General features: G+C 28.2%; 2 protein-coding genes across 2 annotated transcripts; both read right to left on the bottom strand.

The window, feature by feature from the left end:
• Window positions 1-3,814: 3,814 nt before the first annotated feature.
• On the bottom strand, window positions 3,815-8,714 carry LOC133032690 (probable aquaporin TIP1-2). The gene is made up of 2 exons (XM_061106829.1): window positions 8,468-8,714; window positions 3,815-5,650 (listed from the first exon to the last, which is right to left on the bottom strand). Exons 1-2 carry the CDS (start codon window positions 8,618-8,620, stop codon window positions 4,838-4,840), a joined length of 966 nt encoding a protein of 321 aa, XP_060962812.1. The 5' UTR covers window positions 8,621-8,714; the 3' UTR covers window positions 3,815-4,837.
• A 7,571-nt stretch (window positions 8,715-16,285) lies between these two features.
• On the bottom strand, window positions 16,286-21,410 carry LOC115704312 (probable aquaporin TIP4-3). Its single transcript, XM_030631527.2, has 3 exons — window positions 21,166-21,410; window positions 20,966-21,068; window positions 16,286-17,354 (listed from the first exon to the last, which is right to left on the bottom strand). Exons 1-3 carry the CDS (start codon window positions 21,243-21,245, stop codon window positions 16,560-16,562), a joined length of 978 nt encoding a protein of 325 aa, XP_030487387.1. The 5' UTR covers window positions 21,246-21,410; the 3' UTR covers window positions 16,286-16,559.
• Window positions 21,411-24,658: the final 3,248 nt, after the last annotated feature.

Raw genomic sequence — 24,658 nt, 5'->3', positions numbered from 1 at the left:
CATTTCGAACTCTTTCTTTAGATATTCCACAGCTTCTGAAAGTTTTTCAGGAGTTCCAATAATATTCAAATCATCAACATATACAGTAATGATAACAAATTCAGGACTTGAACTTTTTATAAAAACACATGGGCAAATAGGATCATTTTTATATCCTTCTTTTAATAAATATTCACTAAGTCGATTGTACCACATGCGTCCTGATTGTTTTAATCCATACAATGATCTTTGTAATTTAATTGAGCACATTTCTCGATTGCTTGAATTATATGCATCAGGCATCTTAAATCCTTCAGGGATCTTCATGTAAATATCACTATCTAGTGATCCATATAAATAAGTTGTGACTACATCTATTAATCGCATATCGAGTTTTTCACTCACAGTCAAGCTAACCAAATATCTTAATGTTATTGCATCCACCACAGGAGAATATGTCTCCTCATAATCAATACCTGGCCTTTGAGAAAAACCTTGAGCTACAAGTCTTGCTTTGTATCTCACAACTTCATTTTTCTCATTTCTTTTACGTAAACATACCCATTTGTATCCAACGGGTTTCACACCTTCAGGTGTTTGGACTATAGGTCCAAATACTTTGCGTTTAGCAAGTGAATTCAATTCTGCTTGAATTGCTTCTTTCCATTTTGGCCAATCTTTTCTATTTTGACATTCTTTGATAGATTTAGGTTCAAGATCCTCGTTTTCATTCATAATTTCTAGCGCTACATTATAAGCAAAAATATTGTCGACAATTACTTCGAGTCGGTTCCATTCTTTTCTTGTATTGACATAATTTATTGAGATCTCATTATTGCTAATATTTTCAGGTACCTGAATCTCTTCAAGAGATTTGTATATGTCAACATCTTCCTCGAAATTTTCAGCCTCTTCATTAGGGCCATCTTGATTATTTGCTCCCTTTCTTTTTCGAGGATTTCTATCTTTGGAACCGACTGGTCTACCACGTTTCAAACGTGCTTTAGAATCATTAATTAATTGTCCTTCTGGGACTTCAATTCGAATTGGAGCATTTTCAGCTGGAATATGTGATTTTGTAATTTTCTTTGGGTCAGTGAATGCATTTGGTAATTGATTTGCAATATTTTGCAAATGAATTATTCTTTGAACTTCAAGTTCACATTGATTTGTACGAGGATCAAATTGAGATAATGATTGTGCATTCCATATAATTTCTTTTTCCAGCTGTTTCTTTTTCCCTCCCCTAAAGCTGGGAAACTTGTCTCATTAAAATGACAATCAGCAAAACGTGCTGTAAATACATCTCCAGTTGTGGGTTCGAGATATTTAATGATAGATGGAGATTCATACCCAACATATATTCCCAGCCTCCTTTGAGGACCCATCTTTGTTCGTTGTGGTGGAGCAATCGGAACATATACTGTACAACCAAAGATTCTTAGATGGGAAATATTTGGCTCCTGACCAAAAGCCAATTGTAGTGGGGAGAATTTGTGATATGATGTTGGCCTAATGCGTACAAGTGCCGCAGCATGTAAAATAGCATGTCCCCAAGCTATAATTGGGAGTTTTGTTCTCATAAGTAATGGTCTTGCGATTAATTGGAGGCGCTTAATAAATGATTCTGCTAGATCATTTTGTGTATGTACATGAGCAACAGGATGTTCAACATTTATCCCTATTGACATACAATAATCATTAAAAGCCTGTGATGTAAATTCACCAGCATTATCAAGGCGGATTGTCTTGATTGCATAGTCTGGGAATTGTGCTCGTAATCGAATTATTTGAGCAAGCAATCTTGCAAATGCTACATTACGAGTAGATAATAAGCAAACATGTGACCATCTAGTTGATGCATCTATCAATACCATAAAATATCTGAATGGTCCACATGGTGGGCAAATAGGCCCACATATGTCGCCCTGAATTCGTTCAAGAAATCTAGGGGATTCAATTCCAACCTTTACCGGTGAGGGCTTAATGATTAACTTTCCTTGAGAACAAGCAGCACATGAGAACTCACTGGATAAAAGAATCTTTTGGTTCTTCAATGGATGACCATGTGAGTTCTCTATTATTCTACGCATCATAATTGAACCGGGATGGCCTAACCGGTCATGCCAAATAACAAATAAATTTTTCTGGTTTGCGAACTTCTCGTTCACAATAACATGAGTTTCTATTGTACTTATACGTGTAACGTACAAACCTGAAGACAAACTAGGTAATTTTTCTATCATGCATTTTTTTCTTGAAACAATAGATGTAATGCAAAGATATTCAAAATTATTTTCATCTATTGTCTCAATATGATATCCATTACGACGTATATCTTTGAAACTCAACAGATTCCTTTTTGATTTGGTGGATAATAAGGCATCATCTATAATAATTTTTGTTCCTCTAGGCATCAATATAATGGCTCTTCCGGAGCCTTCAATTAAATTTGCAGTGCCTGATATTGTATTAACATTTGCCTTCATTCTTGATAAATTTGAAAAATATTTATCACTTCTGAGTATTGTATGAGTGGTTGCGCTATCCACCAAACACATATCATCACCATTATTTGTAGAATCATGTATAGAATGACAAATGTCCATTACTTCATTAACAAAAAAAAACATAATAAGTTTAAAACATAAATGCTTAAATAATAAAAGTTCATTACATAAACATGCCAAATAAAATAAACACCTTAAAGTAAATAAATGATAATAATAAAAAAAAAACATAACAAAGAAAAGTGACTAATTGTGGACATTCCCATCTCCATTATCGATATTCATGTTGTTATTAATGAGATCTTCATTAAAAAAATCTGCAACATCTAAGTGCGTAATATCCAAAGGCTCTTTGAGAAAACCATCATCTTGATAGGTAAAAATTTGCTTCTATTTTCTCCTTTCCTTTCACAGATGCTTGATAAAGATCAGCAAGGTGTTTTGCCGTACGACAAGCACGTGCCCAGTGTCCTTTTATTCCACATTTGGAACATAAATTTTCAGAATTTCTATGATTATTATTTTGAGGACCTTTTCCCTTGTTCTCAGTAGTTGTGCTTTTCATTGGAGTATATGAATTTTTATTTTGACCATTACGATGCCAAACATTGCTTCGACCGCGATCACGACCACGACCGCGATTTTGATTATGGTCACGACCACGTCTATTACTTCGATTATGATCACGACTACGACTATGATTATGATTGTCAGCAATTGTAGCATTCACTTCAGGGAATGGAGCAGACCCAGTTGGGCGAGATTCATGATTTTTCATCAAAAGTTCATTATTCTGCTCAGCTACTGGAAGACATGAAATCAATTCTGAATATTTTTTAAAATTTCGCTCTCTATATTGTCGTTCGCAGGAGCACATTAGAGGCATGAAAAGTAGTATATGTTTTTTCTAACATTTCATAGTCAGTAACTTTTTCTCCACACAACATTAATTTAGAAGTGATATTAAACATTGCAAAGTTATAATCACTTACTGATTTAAAATCTTGCAACCTCAGGTGCAACCAATCATTCTTAGCCTTTGGCAATATGACAGTTTTTTGATGGTCATATCTTTCTTTCAAATTTTGCCAAAGCACAAGAGGATCTTTTACGGTTAAATATTCAGATTTTAACCCCTCATGGAGATGATGGCGAAGGAAAATCATAGCCTTGGCCTTATTTTGTTTTGTTTCAGTATTTTGATCTTTGATGGTGTCTCCAAGACCCATAGCATCTAAATGGATTTCAGCATCAAGAATCCATGACAAATAGTTTTTTCCAGAAATATCAAGTGCCACAAAATCAAGTTTTGTAAGGTTTGCCATGGATAAAACTATATCAATATAAAGTGTAAATTATTAGACATATACATAAACTTTGAAAAAAAATACAACAAAATATAGTACAATATAGAATAAGATAATAAGATTAAACAATATAATATGATAAACAAATCAACACACATATATAATATATAAGCATCTATATAGATATATATAAGCATAGACATATATTGTATAAATATTAATTCATTAAAAAAAATGGCTAACTCGAATGTGTTTCAGTCAGATGAGTATATATATAAATTTACATATATATATATATTTAGTGTATCATGACTTTGAAGCAATTCGAGATCACATAACAAAAACATTGTCATACCTTGGTTAGAGGCTCGTGCTGATAACGTATTATGAAATATTAGTATTATGTAATATTATAATTTAGAGAAAGAAAATAGAGAAGAGATGAGAATTTTCTGAGTGTTTTATTCCAATAGGTGATCTCCTATTTATACACATACAAGAGTCAAATATTAAGAAACTAAGAAAAAGGGAAACTAAGAAAAATGGAATGTTGATTACATTAATAGTAATAAATAAAAGATTTGGACATCCACATAATTAATATTATTTATAACAATTTTAATATTATACTTAATATATTTTTTTCTTCCAAATAAAATAAAGTAATTGAAAATGAAAAAACATAATGAAATATTACTAAAAAATAAGGGTAAAAAAAGAAAAGATAATAAAATCTTAAATAAAAATACATGAGGCACGTTCATTCATTGGTCATAGATGGAGCAGCATGCCTGCTTCTTTAGCTAAAGGCACTACAAATTTTGATTATAGTATTGAACTTTTATAGCCTATTTGGTTTAGTGTCTTAATGTCTTAATTCTATAATATTTTTACACAACATTTACATTATATTAAATTTTAACTTATACTAAAAAATTATATATTTAAGTGTTCATCAAAATTAATACCATATATAATTTTACATATAAATATTATATAAAATATAATTAAACATAATACTATATAATAGAATATATGAAATTATTTTTGGTTTTCAAGATTAGGAAAACGACCACTCTCACCACTAAACCAAGCCCTTGTCAAATTAACAATATCACGCTCTCCATCAACCCAAACTAAACCATCATTGGGTAAGTTTACGGACAATCCATAATACAAAGAACAAGCTATAAAGGGCCCTACCCAAAAAACCCAATGATTATCCCACAACCCACCTCCAAACAACAATGCTGGGCCCAAACACCTTGCTGGGTTTAGGCCCACACCCGCATAGCCGGGCTGTCCAGTTACAGTAATGGACACAAAAACAGCAAGAGCCATGGACCCAGCCACAATGACACAAACCATTGCAAGCCCAAGTTCATTGCACCGTCTTTTGTCAAATGCAACAGTTACTCCAACGAACAACACAAGAAATGTGCAAGCAAATTCCAACACCAAAGCTGTGTCAGCGCTTACCCCTGAAGCGCCACCGTGACCATTTACACTGCAGCCTCCAAGAGAGTAATTTCTTGCTTCGTTTTGGTTCATAACAATCTTGATTACTAGAAAGCCCATTATGGATCCAATGCATTGGGCCAAGACGTAGATTGAGGCCCGAGAAAGAGTTATGAGTCCCTTTAGAGTTGCTATAAATGTGAAGATTGGGCTCATGTGTCCACCAGATAATGGAACTGTCACCATTAGGAAAAGAAATACTACTATGAATACTGCGAATGGGACTAGAAGCTTTGGATGGACCTCACCTGAGTCAAGGCACGATATGATGGAACATGTTAGACTGAACATTAGGCAAGCTGTGGCTACTAATTCTGTTAATGCTGCCCTCCACATCTAGATCAATTAAGACAACAAAATATGCATATTATTTTTTATATATATATGGAAAAACAATATTCTTTTGAGCTATAGGCACTTAGCAGCAAAAGCGGTACGAAATTGAAGCAAATTCATAATATTAATTATAAAGATTTGACCGAAGTGTATGGACGAGATATCTAGCAACAAGAAGGAAAAAGACTCCCTTGGTGACCAAAGCCTTGTGAATGAGAATGGCGATTTTTCTTATCGGATAAGTTTCGATTCTTTTTCTTTTTCTTTTTCTTATGAAACCTTGACACGAAAATCAACAAATATTTTTTTTTGTTTATTGATGAATTTATTAATATATATATTATAGAGTAATTTATAATATAAATATTTAAGTTTCACTTCGATTGTAAATAAATATTTAAGTTTAATTTTTAATGGCAATAATACTTAAGTTATATTTTTGAAACTTTTTAAGTAGCAAGTTGTTAGATGTTAATTAAATTGTCATACGACGATCTCCGATTGATTCAGAACATGAGTTTTTACTTTTTTTTTTTAAAAAAAAAATTAATTTAAATATATTAATAAAAAAAATATATAAATAATAATTTTTTTAAAAATATAATTTAAGTATTATTATATATGATTTTAAATTTAAAACAATAAGTGTGATATTTAAAAATATAATTTAAGTACTATTATAAGTGTATGGACTCCATTACTCATCTTCGTATTGCCACCGCACACATAACTTCGAGAGTCATGGTGATATTTACATTTCTTGGAACAACTAGGTGTGTAAGTGTGTAAGAAGAGAAGGGTTCAAATCACACTGTAAAGAAAAAAGAGTATTTAGTTTTAAAAGCTAGTTTAGCATTAGAGATATTGGCGGTTAAACCACTTGAACTTTACGGTTTGTAACATTTAACCACAAAAATTAAATTTTTGGCGGCTAAACTACCTAAACCCTGGTTCTGTTTTGCTCTGCACACCTCCGTCCAAAAATCACAGTTTAGTACCACGTTGGACTGTCTACCTGTACACACTTGTACACGAGGCAAATTTTTAGTAGTTCACGTAATATTAGTTTTAAAAAAATAATTATAAATATTTACAAAAATTAAAAAATGAGAATTTTTTTTTTCTTTTTTTACTTTTTTTTTTAATTTAAAAAATTAATTTTTTTTTTTTTTTTACTTTTTTCTTCTTCTTCTTTCTTCTTCTTTTTCGGCAGAAACCCTCCCAGCAGAAGAAGAGGGAAAAACGGAGGGTTCGGGATCCGGTGGTGAGACGAGAGAGAGAGAGAGAGAGAGAGAGAGAGAGAGAGAGAGAGAGAGAGAGAGAGAGAGAGAGAGAGAGAGAGAGAGAGAGAGAGAAAGACGACCGGGAGGGTTCGGGATTTGGTGGTGAAACGGGGCTTCGAAATTCGGTGGTGAGAGAGAGAGAGAGAGAGAGAGAGAGAGAGAGAGAGAGAGGGGGGGCTGGGAGGGTTCGGGATCCGGTGATAAGACGGTGCTTCGGGATCTGGTGGTGAGACGAGAGAGAGAGAAAGAGGGTGGGAGGATTTCTGCAGAAAAAGAAAAAGAAGAAGAGAAAGAAAAAAAAAAGTAAAAAAAAAATTAATTTTTTAATTTTTTTAAATTAAAAAAGTTAAAAAGAAAAAAAATCTGATTTTTTTTTAATTTTTTTTAAATATTTATAATTATTTTTTAAAACTAATATTACGAGGACCACTCAAAACTTGCCACGTGTACAAGTGTGTACACGTGGACAGTCCACCGTGGCACTTAACTGTGATTTTTAGACAGAGGTGTGCAAAGCAAAACGAAACTAGGGTTTAGGTAGTTAAGCTGCCAAAAATTCAATTTTTGTGGTTAAGTGTTACAAACCGTAAAGTTTAGGTGGTTTAGCCGCCAATATCCTTTATTATTAACATAGCAAAAATACAATAAACAAGCACTGCCAAAAGAGAAAATCACCGGGATGCACCACACCTTCCCAAGCCCAAGTATTGTCAAACAAATGAAGTTATGAACGCATACCCCCACGGAAGATGCTATCACGGAATAGAGTATGCAGTATGCACAAAAAATGAGAATTGCTAAAAGATATTACCTTGTCTAGCCCTTTTTTTTTTTTTTTTTTTTTTTGTATTATACCATTTTCTGTGTAATTATGTAGCGAGTCTCATATAACTTAAAAAGATAATTTTTAGAAAAGATCACTAACTAATAGTAGAATGTCACTTATGAAAAGTGATAAATACTTTTGGTACCTAATAATAATGCTCCACGAAGTAAACACTACTTGTTGTGATATTTTACACACGCAAATGCACGTATCGTCACAAGTAGTAAACTCACTAAGAGTGAGATCGATCCCACGAGCATTGTAGTTAAGTACGTTAAAATTAAACTTTTACTTCTATTTAGTTGAATAAAAATTAAGAAAGGATTAAAAGTAAAAAATAAAAACAGTACAAGAATAAGCAATTATTTAAAATAGATTTAGATAATTTTAAAAATTATTTTTGAAACTAATAAATTGTCATTTAATATAATAAACTACTATTTTTATATACTAATTATTTTAAAAGTATATACCTTAGGTTTTGTTTACCAAAACATTTGTTTTTTTTAAAGATGATAATAGATGGGCTCATACATGTGATCCTAGAGTTAAAAAGTAGTATGAATTTAATTAATTTACCTCTGAACCACTTGAGGCTAGCTCAAGTAGCCATAAGAGGGTGTGTGTTGGAGGTCCTGGGTTCGAGTCTCAAATTATGTATAATTGTAATATATAAACACTTAAATAAAAAAATAATAATTAATTTACCTCTGGGGATCGAAATTCATGGGCACCGATGCAAGCAAGAAACTTGGTCCATGGAGAGTAGTACTTACTGGTACTATTAAAACTTCCATTATTCTCAACCGTTGTCTTGCTCGGTGGATTAGCTTCATTACTATTGGAGATGACCAAATCCATATATTATTTCTATAGTTTATCATCTATATATATATATTTATAAAACACCATATAGAGACCAAACATATATATATACATAAATATTCAGAAGTACTTGGCATGTGATAATTAAAGACAATATCATCAAGTGTAGGAATGCATTTAAGCTACAGCAAAGATCCAAAGGCGTTGAAAACGAAAAAACAGACAGATTTTAATTTTTTTATATGGAAGCATATTCATTTTATATGCTTATTGGTTTTGTTGATTATACAATGAACAATATTTTAATTTATCTTTTTCTATTTGGATAATTTTAACTATTAATATTAACTAACCAAAGTTATTTTCCAATGCTTATAAATTGGTAAGAAATAAAGAAACTTATTATTTTTTCAATATTTACAGTTTCACCTCTTTAATTATTACTTACAAATATGCAAATCAAAATATGTTATTGTCCTTTTTTATTTGGAGCATATAATTTACACATACATTTACTTGTTATATATAAATTTAGTACCAATCAGATCTTATTTACATTATTTTGTTCTAAATTTTGATTAATCTATATATATATCTATAAAAGAGAAGTATGAGACGGTAACGTGGCGATCTAAAATCTCTCTAATACTATTTTTCTTTTTTTTTTTTCCTTAATTCTCTCAATTTTTTAATATTTTATTAGAGCATAAATTTATAAATTAATATTTTACTATTATTTTAATAAATTTTCTATAAAAAATATCTATCTTAAATTAATTATTTTTTTAAAAACTAAATTAATAATATTTAATGAAATAATTATTCAATTATTTATATATATGTATTCATAAAGTTTTGTAGAATATAGGAAAAGTATTTTTTTATAAAAAAAAAAAATTATTATGAATTGAACAAAAAAAACAGGTGTGAGATTTTGTAGAAGAAGAAACAGGTGTGAGATTATGAATTAAATTAAACTATAAATGAAGATTTATGCTACTATTTTTTGAATTCTAGTATTTTTTGAATTCTAGTATTTATTAGCAACAAATTTAATATTTTAAGTATTTATGTCACAAATTTTTTAATAGTAAAGTTAAAATTTTAATATAATTTTACTAAGTAATTATTATTAATTAAAATACACAATTTATTTTTTATAAATAATTTAAAATATTTTATATCCCCCGCGAAGCGCTTACTAGTTCTACAATAAGTTGCTTACACAATTCATGAGGAGAAGTCTCAACGTTGCTCATCCTTTACATACTAAAATTATTGATGAAATTAGAAAATATGTGAATATATTCTGTTTAGTAATAATTAAATTAAAAAAATTAAAAAAAATATATTAAAAAATACTGAAAAAATATTTATTTTTTTATTAAAATAAAATAATTTAATACTTTATTAAATTTAATTCATATGCCTTATTTAATTTATTAATTTTTTTAAAAAAATTCTATAAAGATCGATATATTATATATTGTTTTAATAAATAAAATATTTTAAATGTTATATAAAAAAATAAAATATTAAAAAAATAACAGATAACTCTAAAAAATTTAGGAAGAAAATTATCATAAAATTTTTATTTAAAAAAGAAAAAAATCATGAAATATCTTCAAATATTATAATGAAGATAAGAAATTGAAGAATCTTCATACATAATTAATATCTAAAAAAAATTACAAATGATTTTAAAACGGTTGTCTTCACCGTATTTTACTTGTAGTCACCATTACATTTAAAATCGATGTCACACGACCTTCCCAATAAATTTGCTCTGTAAAATAAATCAAGATTAATTTTTTTATAATAATATTACCATGTAGATATAATTCATTATTGATAAGAATATTTCTATGTTTTTAAATAATTGTTAGTGTGAGATATATTAGGGTTATTTATAATTTTTTGTTCTTGAAATGGTTTAAATTATAGTTTATAGCATGTATAATATATAGTTAAAAATATTAGGATTTTTTTTTTTCATATATTCATATGTTTTTAAAGTTTTAATACATTCAAATAGTTTATTTTGAAGAGTTTCTTTTTTTTTTTTTAAAAAAAAAATACTTTGTTTACAATAATGTTAAAAGAGAAATAGAGAGATAAGTATGATTTTTAAGCTTTTAGATTTTTTAAAAAATAATACATTTTAAATATATTTTTTTTAAAAAAAAAAAATAAACTAATTTCATCATTTTCTACCTAAATTTGATAAGGTAGAAAAATACAACAATAATGATACATCTTCTAATTATTATTCTAATATATATATTTAAAGAAATATATAGTAAACAAAATTTCACAGTATTACTGCTTAATTTTTCTTCATTAAAAAATAGGAGTGTTATCATTAACATGAGTCAAATTTGGATTTATGAATTGAGATCTATTGATCGTAATGTTAATTATTTCTCCTTCTAGTCTTTTCACTGAAATTGTAACTAAAAATAAAATTTTATAATCATTTAAAAGTGATCTATACTCATTTGTGGTTGCCACAATTTTCAAATTTTACAGACAGTACGAGCTTTCACTCAATAGCTTTTTGAACTTAATTAGAAATTAATTTTTTTTCTAATTGTTGTATGCATTAGATTTTCTAGTAGAATATTTATTAGACACATTGAGTATTTAATAATTGATAAATTGATAAAAAAAAAATAATAGAAAAAAATATGAATAAAAATAATAATTACTTTCTTATCAATAAAAAACTATCAAGACCTATCAAGTCTCCATTCTTCTTATCAATATTTAAGTCGATAAAAAAATAACACTCTAAACAAAAAAACCTAAGTTAAAAATAAAAATATATATATATATATATAGCTTAGTAAGTGATAAAAAATAGTCATTTTTTAAATATCTTTAAAAAAATAAACAAAGCTAAAAAGCCAAAACATATAATTTAAATGTGAGGAAATTACACCTATGGAATTTTAAAAGTTGTTTACTTAAATATGGTATTTTTAACTAAGTTTGACCAATTTATATGATATTTTTTTTTAGGTATTTTTATGGTATTTGATATGCCATATATATGTAAATTAGGTTTTCAAAGTCTGTATTTAATGTTTTTATTAATTTTTAGGCAATTTTATTTGTCACTAGTGCTGAAAAAGTCGCTAGAGTTTGCTACCGGCACCAGAAAAGTCACCGAAGTAACTGTCGGTGTCGAAAAAGTTACCAGAGTTACTGCTAGCGCCAAAAAAGTCATCGAAATTGGTATTGTCGTCGGAAAAATACCAAGAAACTGGTTTCTTGATGAAGAAACCGATTTCTTGGTGAAGAAACCAATTTCTTGGTGATCTTTCCGGCAACAATGCCAATTCTGAGGAATTTTTCGGCGCCGACAGAAACTCTGGGGACTTTTCCGACACCGACAGCAAACTCTAAGAAAGTCACCAAAAAAATTACCAAGAAACTGGTTTCTTCATCAAGAAACCGGTTTCTTCATCAAGAAACCGATTTCTTCATTAAGGAATCGGTTACTTGGTGATTTTTCTGGTGATTTTTCAGCGACAATGCCAATTCTGACGAATTTTTCGGCACCGGTAGCAACTCCAATGACTTTTTCGACACTGCAACTACTCCAGCGACTTTTCCAGCACCGGCAGCAAATTCCAGTGACTTTATGACCCCAGTGACAACTCCGACGATCATTGTAGTATCACTTGTTTTAATTTTTTTTAAAAAAAAAATATGAAAGGAATTTTAATATTTTCTTATAGTAATTGAAAGTGTCATATCCTATATATGTTAAGTTTTTACTTTAAATATCATATTTTTTCCTATTAAGTTTCCTTACCATGTTTATGTAAACTAGTAATTTTATTTTTTCTATATTTATGTAAAGAGCATTGCTATTAGGCACTAATGGTGTTTAACACTTTCTCGGCATGTCGCGTTGCGATTGGCTAGCGATACTTCTAAAAGTTATTATATTAAATTATATGGGACCCGATACTTAGTTAGACTAATAACGATATTGACACATAGGAGGGTGCTAGACACCACTGGTGCCCTTTAGCATTTCTCTTATGTAAATATTTTTTTAGCCAAAAATTTTAGAGTTATCATTTTTTTGAAAAAAAATATATTATTTTTAAATATCTTAATTAAAAAAAAAAATACACGACTCTTAATTTCAAAAATAAATAAAACTTGATGGAAAAAAAGCCAAAAAAACCAAAAAAAAAAAAATTAAAAAAATGAGAAAATTATGGAAAAATAAATAAAAATATATATTTTATATCAATTAATACTTATGAAGGTAATAAACAATTAAAAAAATAAAATAATTAAAGAGAACAAATAATACAAGAGATTTTAAAGTGCCACACAAAACCACTTCATATATCTCTTCTTTATATAAATACATAGATTTAAATGTCATTAGTTCCTCCATCAATTATCATGTATGGAATGAACAGAATTGGCTATATAGTGATGAAATCATGTATGTGTGAGTGTGTGCTTACTTGGTTGCATGTGAATTAGATAGGGACTGGCCACACCACACTACAAGATGATATGTATAGGAATATAAATTAAGACCACCAAATTAAGGTGCGACCCAAGGTTAAATTCCTAGAATCAATCCTATCATATTATTAAAGGCCAATAATTAGTGTTTTATTCTATATTCCACGACTTAATTAATAAGCTCGAGCTGTAGTTGGAGTGGGAATTAATAAATTCTTTTCGTTATGAGAAAATTGAGTTTCTACGAGGACTGGATTCTAAAAAAGAAAAAAAAAATGCATTTCTTCTCTTCATTATTCCCCTATTGTTAATGGAGAAATTATTGGCAACATCTAACCTACTTTAATCAAAAATAGCAATTTTTTTTATCAAATAAATCAGTTAATATTTTTTAATGAGATTTTCCTCTTTGAGTTTTTAGTACTTCCTCCATTCTAGTCGTGTTTTCTTAGCTTTTACGTGAACTTCTTGCTTTATTTATATTGTACATTTGCATGTATGATTGCATTATCATTCTTTAATGTTGTAACTGACATGTGTACTTATAAGTTGTTAATTCTTTAATAATTAATTTTATGTTATGATTATCTTTCTTAGGATTAATTTTGTATTATTTGACCTGGGTTTTTTATATGGGTCTAGAATGCGATTTATTTTATCTCGATACTATTTTTATCTTACTCAACTGTGTCCAAACTTATTAGGCTAAGTCATGGTCGGGTTTTCACTTTAGCTTGGTTCTTGGTTTGTCTAGGACTGCCCTGGGGCATAACTGTTGTGACAAAAAATGGTACGTTTTACATTTATCAACTTGCAAGCGCATGACTCTTTATTGTAGTGTAAAGATTGGGAAATATAAGATCGAATCCATTGAAATTGCGTGAGATCGAAGAAAATACTTATTTAGTCTAAGCTATTAAAACTCTAACCTAGTTCCAAAAATAGTGAGGCTTTTGGGTAACAAAAAAAAAGTATTTTAACGGTAAAAATGACAGTAACAGATATTTTCAGTGATATTTGAGAATATTATTAAGGGTTCAAAATCCACTTAAGTGTATATAAATTTTTTTATGTTTATATTAGTTCTCATAATTTAATTAGTAATTAAACTAATTATTTTTAACAAAAAATAGATTTTCCTTCGCTTTTAAAATTATAACGTCTTCTAAGCATTAAATGTGAAATTTTTTATGTAAATACAAAAAATCAAAGAATATTATTTTTAATAAAATGTAGAACCAATCATTAATAATTTCTAACTATAAAAAATACGTGATATTAAAAATGAAAGAAATTATTTTAAGAAGCGAAAATCATAAGCATATATTGTACTTAATTAAATACGCTAGGTTTCATCGTTCACCTTAATAATAAGGGAACTTAGAACCCATAAGAAAATTAACTAAGAAAAGCGATAAACTAACACTGAGCGCTTCGAGCGTTTTCTCTGAATTTTTCTATATGAAAACTGTATTGAATTCTAAAAACCTAAGCTTCTATTTATAGGAAGGTAACATGACTAATGTGTAATTAAAACTTATTACAAATTACATAGAGTAAAAATGCAATTACCATAAGTAAACTTTGGAGTGCCATGTGTCATCTGCTAATTGGCTGTAAAAGGTGAGTCGGTGCCACCTATCGCAAGGAGAAAATGCCACAAAATGGTGAGTCGGTGCCACCTATAATTAAATTCGCTGAAGAATTATTTCGAATTGATTATTTTCTTTACTTGATTGACTAAATTATTTGTTCACTTAAAATAAGATTTGAACAATTTCAAGTGTACGAAAATATTTTGGTTTTTTGTTCAATATGAAGAAACTAAAAGTATTGGATAAAGATAGTTTGAAAGATCACTCTTTAAATCTTGAGGATGTTTTGAAATATAATGGATTGTCTGATATTAATGGTTTAGATTTGTTTTCAGAATTAAAAGTGTCGAGGAAATTTTTTCCAAATAAAATTAGCAACTCAATTGAAATTCTTGATTACATAAAAAATATTTGTTCCTTTTTAAATACATTCATTGTTTATCAAATTTTACTAACTATCCTAGTAACTGTTGCTTCTGTAGAGAGAAATTTTTTAGAATTGATAAAATCGTATTTAAGATTAACCATGTTGCAAGTACGATTGAGTGGATTAGCTATATTGTCTATCGGAAACAAATTGTTAAATAAACTTTATTATGATGATTTGATTACCAAATTTGTCTTTCAAAAAGCAAGAAAGATACATCTTTAAATAATTCATTTGTTGCTATATCTTCTTATTAGGTTTTATGATTTGAAGATTGTTCGTTGAGAAAAATGTGAAGAAAAAAAAAAGTCACTTGTGTTGGATGAATGAATCTACATACTTGAATAATGTTGCTTAAGCTTTTGTTTTTTTTTTTAAATTACATTCAGAATTTTTATATTTGAATATTTTTAATTATTTTTAAAATTTAAATATTTATTGAATTTTCTTAAAAAAAAAAAAGGCTCCATTTTGAAATTTTGCCCTAGCCTCCTAATAGGCTTGACACGGTCCTAACTACCTCTTAGTGAGAGAAATATAAAAAAGAAAGAAAAAGATACCTCCTAAAAAATTGTAAGAAATGTTTTGTAAATAATTGATGAGATTACTACAATAGTATGTGAGAGTTTTGAATGTATATTCCTAAAGTATTTGCTGAAACTTGAGAATGTATAGTATACCCATTATTATTATTATAGTAGAAGGTTTATAGTAATTTTTATTTTTTATAAAATAATTTAGTGGCTTGTATTTAGTGCTTTGATTACTATGCATAATTATTTATATTGAAAGAAATTTAAAAACTCTGAATATGCTTTATAATTCCATTTGTTATTGATCTTTAACAGAAAAATAATTTCAGGGTTTGTATTATATTATTTTGCAAATATTGATTCTAAGGAAAAATTGGAATATATACATAACTCCCAACAACCTGTTTCCTTATGTAGCTCATTAAGATAAAGTAGTAAATTACACACTAAATTTAACATAATTTGTCCAAAATTACTCTTCATAATGTACATCTAGGTGGTTTTGTCCAAAAGTGAAGCAAATCCACTATCAAATTCAAATGTTTCAAAAATAACATGCAAAAGAAAATTGAGCTTCTAGTGTTATAACATAGAAAATGCATGTCATGAAATTCATTGCATGACAAATACATTTATAAACTAAATATGGAATAATGGTAACAGTTCGAATAAATATTATCATTCCCTTGCTCCTTCCTCTTACAGCCAACACAATTACCCATCAATAATTTTATTTTTTTACAAATGACATTTTTTTTCACTTTAACCTTTTTTTTTCCTTCCTATCAAGTAGAAATATTATTTGTGGTTATAGACACAATTTAGTAATTCCTTACAAAGATGAGACCCCAAGTTCGAATTCTTCTTCTCCAACATATATAAATTATTTGTTGTTTTCTAGTACATATAACCTTCCCCTGAAATTATTTAAATATATATTTCACAATTTTAAAGAAATCGTGCTTAAATCCGTCTGAGTGATGAAAATGATTATGTGGAATGAGCTTGGTGTATAAGTAAAATGCTACACAAGAAATAGAGGGTCCAACCCAAAACACCCAGTGCCCATACCAGAGGTGGCCCCCGCGCACCAAAGCTGCACCCAAGCACCTAGCTGGGTTCATTCCAGCCCCAGCATAGCCTTTAGCACCAGTCACGGTTGTCGAAATAAAAACAAGCAGGCCCACTACCAACCCAATAATTGTAAAGACTACCACTTTTCCAAGGTCTTGGGCCTGGCGACGATCAAAGGCCATCCATACTGAAGCCCAAAGAAACACAAAGGAACAAAGAATCTCTAGCCATAGAGCTTGCTCCATCCCTAAGCCTACCACAATGGGCCCATTAGGCCCTGGTGCAACAACTGTGAGGGTGCATCCACCTAATGAGAATGTTTCCTCAATAGTGTTGTTGACCACAGCTTTTAGTGCTAATGCACCTAACATGGCTCCAACACACTGAGCCAAAATGTAAATGGTTGCACGTGAAAAGGAGATGATGCCAACGAGTGCGGCGGAAAATGTGATAACGGGGTTGATGTGGCCACCAGAGACGGGGTGGGTAGCAAGAAGGAGAATTGTGACAATTATGGCGATTAGGATGGCCATGACAAGATTTGGTGAGCTTGCTTTGGACTCAAATGAAGATATCACAATGGTATCAAGTGAAAACACCAACAATGCAGTGCCTATAAGCTCTGCCAATGATGCTCTCCAAACCTATTATTAATCAACACTTAGATATATCAAGATCAAATAGTTATGATATGTTAATATAAAAGGTAATGATATATACGTGACATGTCTCACCATACGAACCCAAATATTACAAATAGTGATGTAATATTATTTGATTCTTTTTCATATTGTTCATAGTTAGTAAAATTATAGATTGAACAAAATTTGAGAGTTAAAAATAAAAATAAGGGCATTCTCTCAGTTTTTCTTACTTCATCATTTCTTTCTTTCTTTCTCATTTTTTTTCACCTCTTATTTTCTTTTCTATTTTTTCTTTCATCTTTTTTCTACTTATTATTTCACTTTCTATTTTTTTTTTGTCTTTCTCTTTCATTTGTTATTTTCTTTTTCCACGTGCAGTTTTTAAGAGAGTATTTCATATTTTAATATTATATAATTAATTGTGTTCAAAAAAAAAATTATATAATTAATTTATTATTTATTATCATTATAATTTTATTAAGTAATTAGTTAGATGATAAATTAGTTTTTCACATTTAGATATCTCTTTTTTTTTTCTTTCGTCCAAATTTGAATATTCTCATCTAAGTAACAAGTTACCAATATTAAAAGCAATTGGTTACTCATAATTTGAATAGTTTGTTAGATCAAAATAATTGACAATAAATTGCATAAAAAATTATAAATAATCGTAATAGAAAGAAAAATACTAATAATGCCAATATGATAAATTCATAGTAACACTAAAAAAAATAAAAAGATAAATTCATATTATGAAAACTTCCTATAACCATCACATTAGTTACCATTAAAAAATTTGTTTGGTAACTACTTACTTTTGCTTGAATTTGTGTACGCAACAAGTTTTTTTTTTTTTGATAGAAAGTATACGCAACAAGTTACTATGTCAAAGACATTGGTTACCTTTCTCACAGTAACTGGTTACTCGTATTTGTTTGCTGAGATATGAGTAAAGACTTATAAATTAAATACATACACGATCAATCAATTATATAGATTTGTATTTTTTTCACAATTTTTGGTAACTACTTACTCATTTGTGAAGTAATATGGGTAACTTGTTACCCCTCTCTTTGTAACTAGTACGATCATTTGTAATTTTGTATAATAAAATGGGTAACCGTTACCTCTCTCACATTAACTAGTAAAGCCTCTCAAGAAGAATTATTACTCATACTTAGAGTTATGGGTTACTAGTTACTTGGAAATTAAAGTCAAAGCTCATTAATTATATGGTTGCTGTAATATAAGTAACTAGTTACCCGTATTTGCAGTAATATGGGTATTTTGTTAGATCGTAAATATGTATATTATATAGAGTTTTTTTTTCAGCTAAACCTTCTCAATTATCACTCAACTTGCATTTAATCCTCTAATGGCATGTTTACTTAAAGGGAATGAGAATGAATGGTATGGTATTGATTCCCATACAATTGTTTACTAAATTTTGGAAAGGGAGAAAGTAGTAGGACCCACACAAATTTAGGAGAAAACAAAGGGAAAGGTTCTCCCCCCATTTTTATAGGGAATACCTTTCCCTTTCCTAGCTTAATTCATTTTAATTTTAATTTTATTAATTAAATATAAAAAAGACAAATATGCCCTTTAAAAATCTATAAACAAAAAAATAATTACATATTCTAATAATGGCAATTTTGTCAAATTAAAGCATTCCGATTACCTTTCCTAGTTATGTAAACAAAATAATATGATTCTGGTTTTCTTTCCGGACAGTTTAGTAAACAGCATAATAAAATATTGATTCCGATTATTATTTATTTTAAACCGATACATTTCTCCCATTGATTATTCTGATTCCAATTACAGTTCAGTAAACGCGCCATAAGTTCAAATTTTAACAGTAAAACCCTCCAAACTACTGAACTGAGAGCAAATTGAAGGTGTCATCCATTTTCCACGGTTAACTACCAATATAGAATTCTTATATGTACACTTTTGTACATGTGTCACATTTATATTGGTACACCTAATATTATTATTTAAAAATATAAAAATTATTTCAAAATTTGTAATATTTTTTATTTTCTTAAATATTTTATTTTTATAATTTTATTTAATTTCAAAATGAATTTTGAAAATAATTTTTATATTTTTTAAATAAAAATATTAGGTGTACCAATATAAACGTATTAAGTGTACAAGAATATATACATAAGTAGTTCATAGTGACACTTAACCGGATGACACCTTAAATTTGCTACCAGTTCAGTAGTTTGGAGAGTTTTCTGCCAAAATTTGAACTTGGAGGATTGAGTACAAATAAAAAGGCAGTTGGAAGAGTTTAGCCCCCAAAACTCTATTATATAAACTATAAAAATTAAAATTATGAAAATAATAGTTTTTTTTTCTTCTCAAAAAGTTATACAATTATAAATATATTTCACTTAGAAATAATATTTTTTAAATGTGAGGTTATTTATATTTTAAAAATAAAATAAAATATAAAACTACCATATTTTTGTAAATAAAAAAAAACAACAAAAAGTAACTTTATATAATTTTCTAAAATACCAAAATTTAAAAGAATATATTAAAAATATGATAACTTTTATGAGTTTACAAAAGTACAACTCTTATAACTTCTATAAGTTTTGGGTAAGTCTATAGTACACCTCTTAAAAGAGTGATTCACTAGACCGCCGATCTATTTCGGCATCCAAAAGAGTTTTTTAGTGGGTTTTTATAAAAATACTGAATTTTAGACAAAAATTTACAATTTTACTGTCACATAAAACTTTTTTACTAAAATATTTTCTTTTTATAAAACAATCGTAAAATAATAAAACAGAACAATTAAAACAACAGTGGAACAACTAAAACACAACCGTGGAACAATCGTGAAAACTTAACACAGTACACAGTATAAAACTTACACGATATTTTTGAAAAAATTCCGCCCCACGATAAAAAAGAAAGTTAGAAATTTCAGTATGTGGTGTAAAAATTCTTTTTTAGTCCAATATTTTTAATAATCGTGCATGTTATAGTTAAGATTGCCTGTAAATTTTTAGAAAAATTATAAGTAGTTTACAATGCTAAAAATAATATTTAAATATTTTATTGCACGTACAATTTTTTTACGTGATAAATAATTATTTGAATTTTATTTTCAACAATTTACCAGAATAAATATGTAGGTCTACATAGAGTTAACTACATAAATTTCCATAAGTTTGTAAAAAACTTTTATATGTTTGTGAATATCTATTAAAAAAAACTCAGTTATTGTATATTTGTAATTAATTACCTTCATCATAAAATGCAATTTTTTTTAAAAAAAAATCGTGCTAAATGTATCAATAAATAATATAATGTTAATAAGATTTTCCACTTTCTACTCCCTTTTTCTTTAATGGACTAATTTCTTCTTGATTTTTAACAAAAAACTTACTTTTCAATTGTTATGGAACAATTCCCTCACTTGTTCCCTCATGTCTAACAAAATAAAGAAGAAAAAGGGTCCGAATAATGCAATTCTTTAAAAAAAACGTCCTTGTTATGATTTAAGACACAAGGCGAATAAGATGGTAGCTTAAATTAATCACCATAACCATTTTATTATATTTTAAAAAAACAAAACTAGAACTGACCTCCAAGGAGACTAACTCGTTTAAACCCAATAGACCACTAAGGGTGGTAGAGTTGGACTGCTTCTTACTTTCCTCATCAACATTAATCCATGACTCTTCTCCTCTGTTAGAAGATCATCATATAATAAAATGTAAATAAATACATATATATTATTGGCTACTTTAGTATATATATAACATATAATATAAGTTTGTGGTACCTTTCTGTGGAGAAAGGTTGAACTCTTCTGCCAGAGCCAGTGTACACATTTTCTTCATCTTCCATTACATTTCCGGCCATTGATGAAGTTGCCACTAATTTATTGCTTTCTTAATTTTCTACCTTGTACTAAATTTAAGCTAATGTTTATATTATTTGTTTCTATATAGTGTGTTTATATAGTACTTTTTTTCAATTATTTATTATATATAAATTAGTTATGGCTAGAGAGTGGTCGATGAATTTAATTTCAACTGCACATTGCAATTCAAAATAAATATATATGGGCCAAACACTTCTTTAATTATTTTTATTTGGCTATGCGATATCCAAACATCACATCGTATCTGTATTTATTTATTTATTTTTAAATATATTTATATATGATTGAGTTTACAACACTACAACTATCTCTTGATTAATTACAATGACGTTCAAATGATGTAACGAGGATTGAGCATAGCCACAAAACTACAATTTTGAAACATTTAATATGGTTATTCCAATTTAGATCTTAACATGATACAAATCAATACTATATATACATTATTAAATTATATTTATCATACTTCCAATCAAGCTTTGATCAACCGTCAAGTTTGATCAAATGATAGCATCTTCAATTCATTGCTAAAATACAGCTCATTATGTAAAAATTTTGTTCTAATAATGTACCAAAAATTTATACAAATTTGTCATATAATAGAAGTTCACTCAAATTTAAATCACAATAATATAAGTTTTTTTTTTTTTTTTTTTAAAAAAAATCACAATAATAATATAAGATGTAAAATTTATATCACAATAACGCAATTCTTTTAGGGTAAATACCATTTTGGACCCTGTGTTTTGTAAAAGTTACAGATTGGACCCTGTGTTTTGTTAAATGACAAAATAGACCCTGTATTTTCTAAAATAGTAAAAATAGGACCCTGAGCTTAATTTTTGACAACTTTTTTTTTAATACAACCAACTTGAAGACAATGCTTAATACGAACAGATACAAAAATTATAAACAATTTTGTCATAGCACTTTTAGATCGGATTATAATTAAACTTTATTTTGACAAAAAATCAATTCAGGGTCCTATTTGTACTATTTTATAAAATACAGGGTCCATTTTGTCATTTAATAAAATATAAGGTCCAATTGATAACTTTTGTAAAACAGAGGGTCTAAAATGGTATTTACCCATTCTTTTATATTTATGTTTATGTCATTTTTAATATCTTATTATTAAATTTAGTTATTGCTTAAAATTTCAAATCTTATACATTTTTTTTTATTACTTTATATAATAAAATAAATAATAAAATTATTTTTTTATGCTTTTAATAAAAACATTAATTTAACATTAAATTTTACATCAAGTTTTATAATTGTGCATTGAGCACAATACTAGAAATTAATGTAAATATATCACACAATCACTTAATTTTGTATCAAATATAGCATAAGTTTTACATCTTCCGGAGATAATCTTATATAGGCAATCAATCATATGATATTTTTTTTTTCTTTCCATAATATTTTACAAAATCACATTTGACAAAATATATGTAAGTGTAGGGTGTTTATAAAGTAGATGATCCAATCTATTCCGCACAATTTAATCCAATCTAATCTAATCTGCAAAGTGTGGATATCACCGCACTTGTGCGGATTAGATTGGATTGAAAAATTCAAAATTAGATGTTGATTGACATGTAAAAGTAACCGATTCAATCCAATCCACATATATATATATATAAATTTTTTTTAAAAAAATTATATATACAATTAACATTTTAATGTTAAGAAAATAGTAATTTAAAAATTTAATACATATGATACAAATATATTTCAAAACTTAATAGATTAAATGTATATTCTATTCTTATATATATATATTTTTATATATAATTTAAAATAAAATTAAACATTTCCTTATACATATAATTTTTTTTCTTCCTTTGAATTTGTTATTTGTTATTTTATTTATTTTAATTTTTTGTTGGAGATATAAAATAAAAATGATTTATTTTATTTTATTAATAGTTATGTGAAAAAAATGTATTTTTTCACATATATTAAATAATTTATTATCGAAAAGTAACCAATCTAAAATAACCGATCTAATCTGTACTTTTACAGATTGGATTGGATTAGATTTAAGTTATTATGCGGATTGGATTGGATCTAAAATATAAAATCAACACTTAGTGCGAATCAGGTGCACTATGAGCAAAATATGATCCAAAAGTGGCTATGTAGTAGAATTTTTGGTTTTAACTTTATTTTTTTAATTTGATTTATATTAACAGAGAAATGAACAAATTTTTTAGTTTATTTAATTAATATTATTTTATTACCTTTTAAATTAATTATATTTTCGAAATAAATAATACCTTTCTCACATTGTTAATGTGTAGAAAGATAATACTATATAGATACACGTGCTACTCCTTTCATTGTCAATTCACTTTGAGATGGAACCTTAGACACCTTACGATATATTCACTTCCATCCTAAATTCTATCATGGTATTAGAGTCATATAAAAAATATTATGCCCATATTTTGAGCCATAAATATGGACAAGACACGTGAATATTATTCTCGAATATTAAAAGAGGATCATAATTACAATGCCTATCTTGCCTCGAGAGAAGCAACCATAAATAGATACCAACCTCGTGCTATGCTACAACATCACTAACACACATGGTGATGATAAAGTACACAGTATTGCGAGATAACAACTTTCAGAGGTCATCTCGGAGCTAATTGGGGTCACTCAGAAGCATACAAGAACTAAAACAATATCACTGGAAATGGTAGATAACGAGTTCTTTAAGAGCTTGCAACTCATTAACCCACATACTCGTGAGTATGGTGAAAGACTAAGGGAAATACACAAAATGTGACTTATATCAGGATTCCTAAAAGACTAATCTTAGGAGTTGACATAGTAACAACGAGGACAAATATCTTGACTAGTTAGTATCTCGCAGAATACGACTAGTCATTCCCAAAAATCTTTGAAGAATGCGAGCTATATTTTGGATATATTATCTCGGCAATGAAAACTATAAAAACGAGGCGGTTATCAACTATTATTTCATATTATCCAGATATTGTAAATATGAAACGTGGGAATTGTCCACATTTTATGAGCAGTTATAAAATCTATAAATAAGGATAGAACCTAAGGGAAAATAGATCGATCATTTTTGGGAAGGAATGACCTAGTGAGATTGAGTGGATATTTGAGAAATTCTCTTACAATCTAAACACATTGTAAGGGAATACTCATAAATAATAATAACTCGTGAAGTATGTAGATTTTAACTACAAAACCACGTAAAAGTTCTTAATGTTTTGCATATATTTATTAATTATAAATAATTAATTTTTATTTTCAAGGCTTCATTTATTGTTAGCAAAAATCAGAGTTAATAGTTTGGTGCCTTCATTGAGAGCCTTTGGAAAAAGAACTTGAAGCACATCTCCTC

This window comes from Cannabis sativa, chromosome X (assembly GCF_029168945.1).
Source record: "Cannabis sativa cultivar Pink pepper isolate KNU-18-1 chromosome X, ASM2916894v1, whole genome shotgun sequence".
Lineage (NCBI taxonomy): Eukaryota > Viridiplantae > Streptophyta > Magnoliopsida > Rosales > Cannabaceae > Cannabis > Cannabis sativa.
The sequence above is the reverse complement of the archived record's forward strand: the minus strand, read 5'-3'. Positions and strand labels throughout refer to the sequence as shown.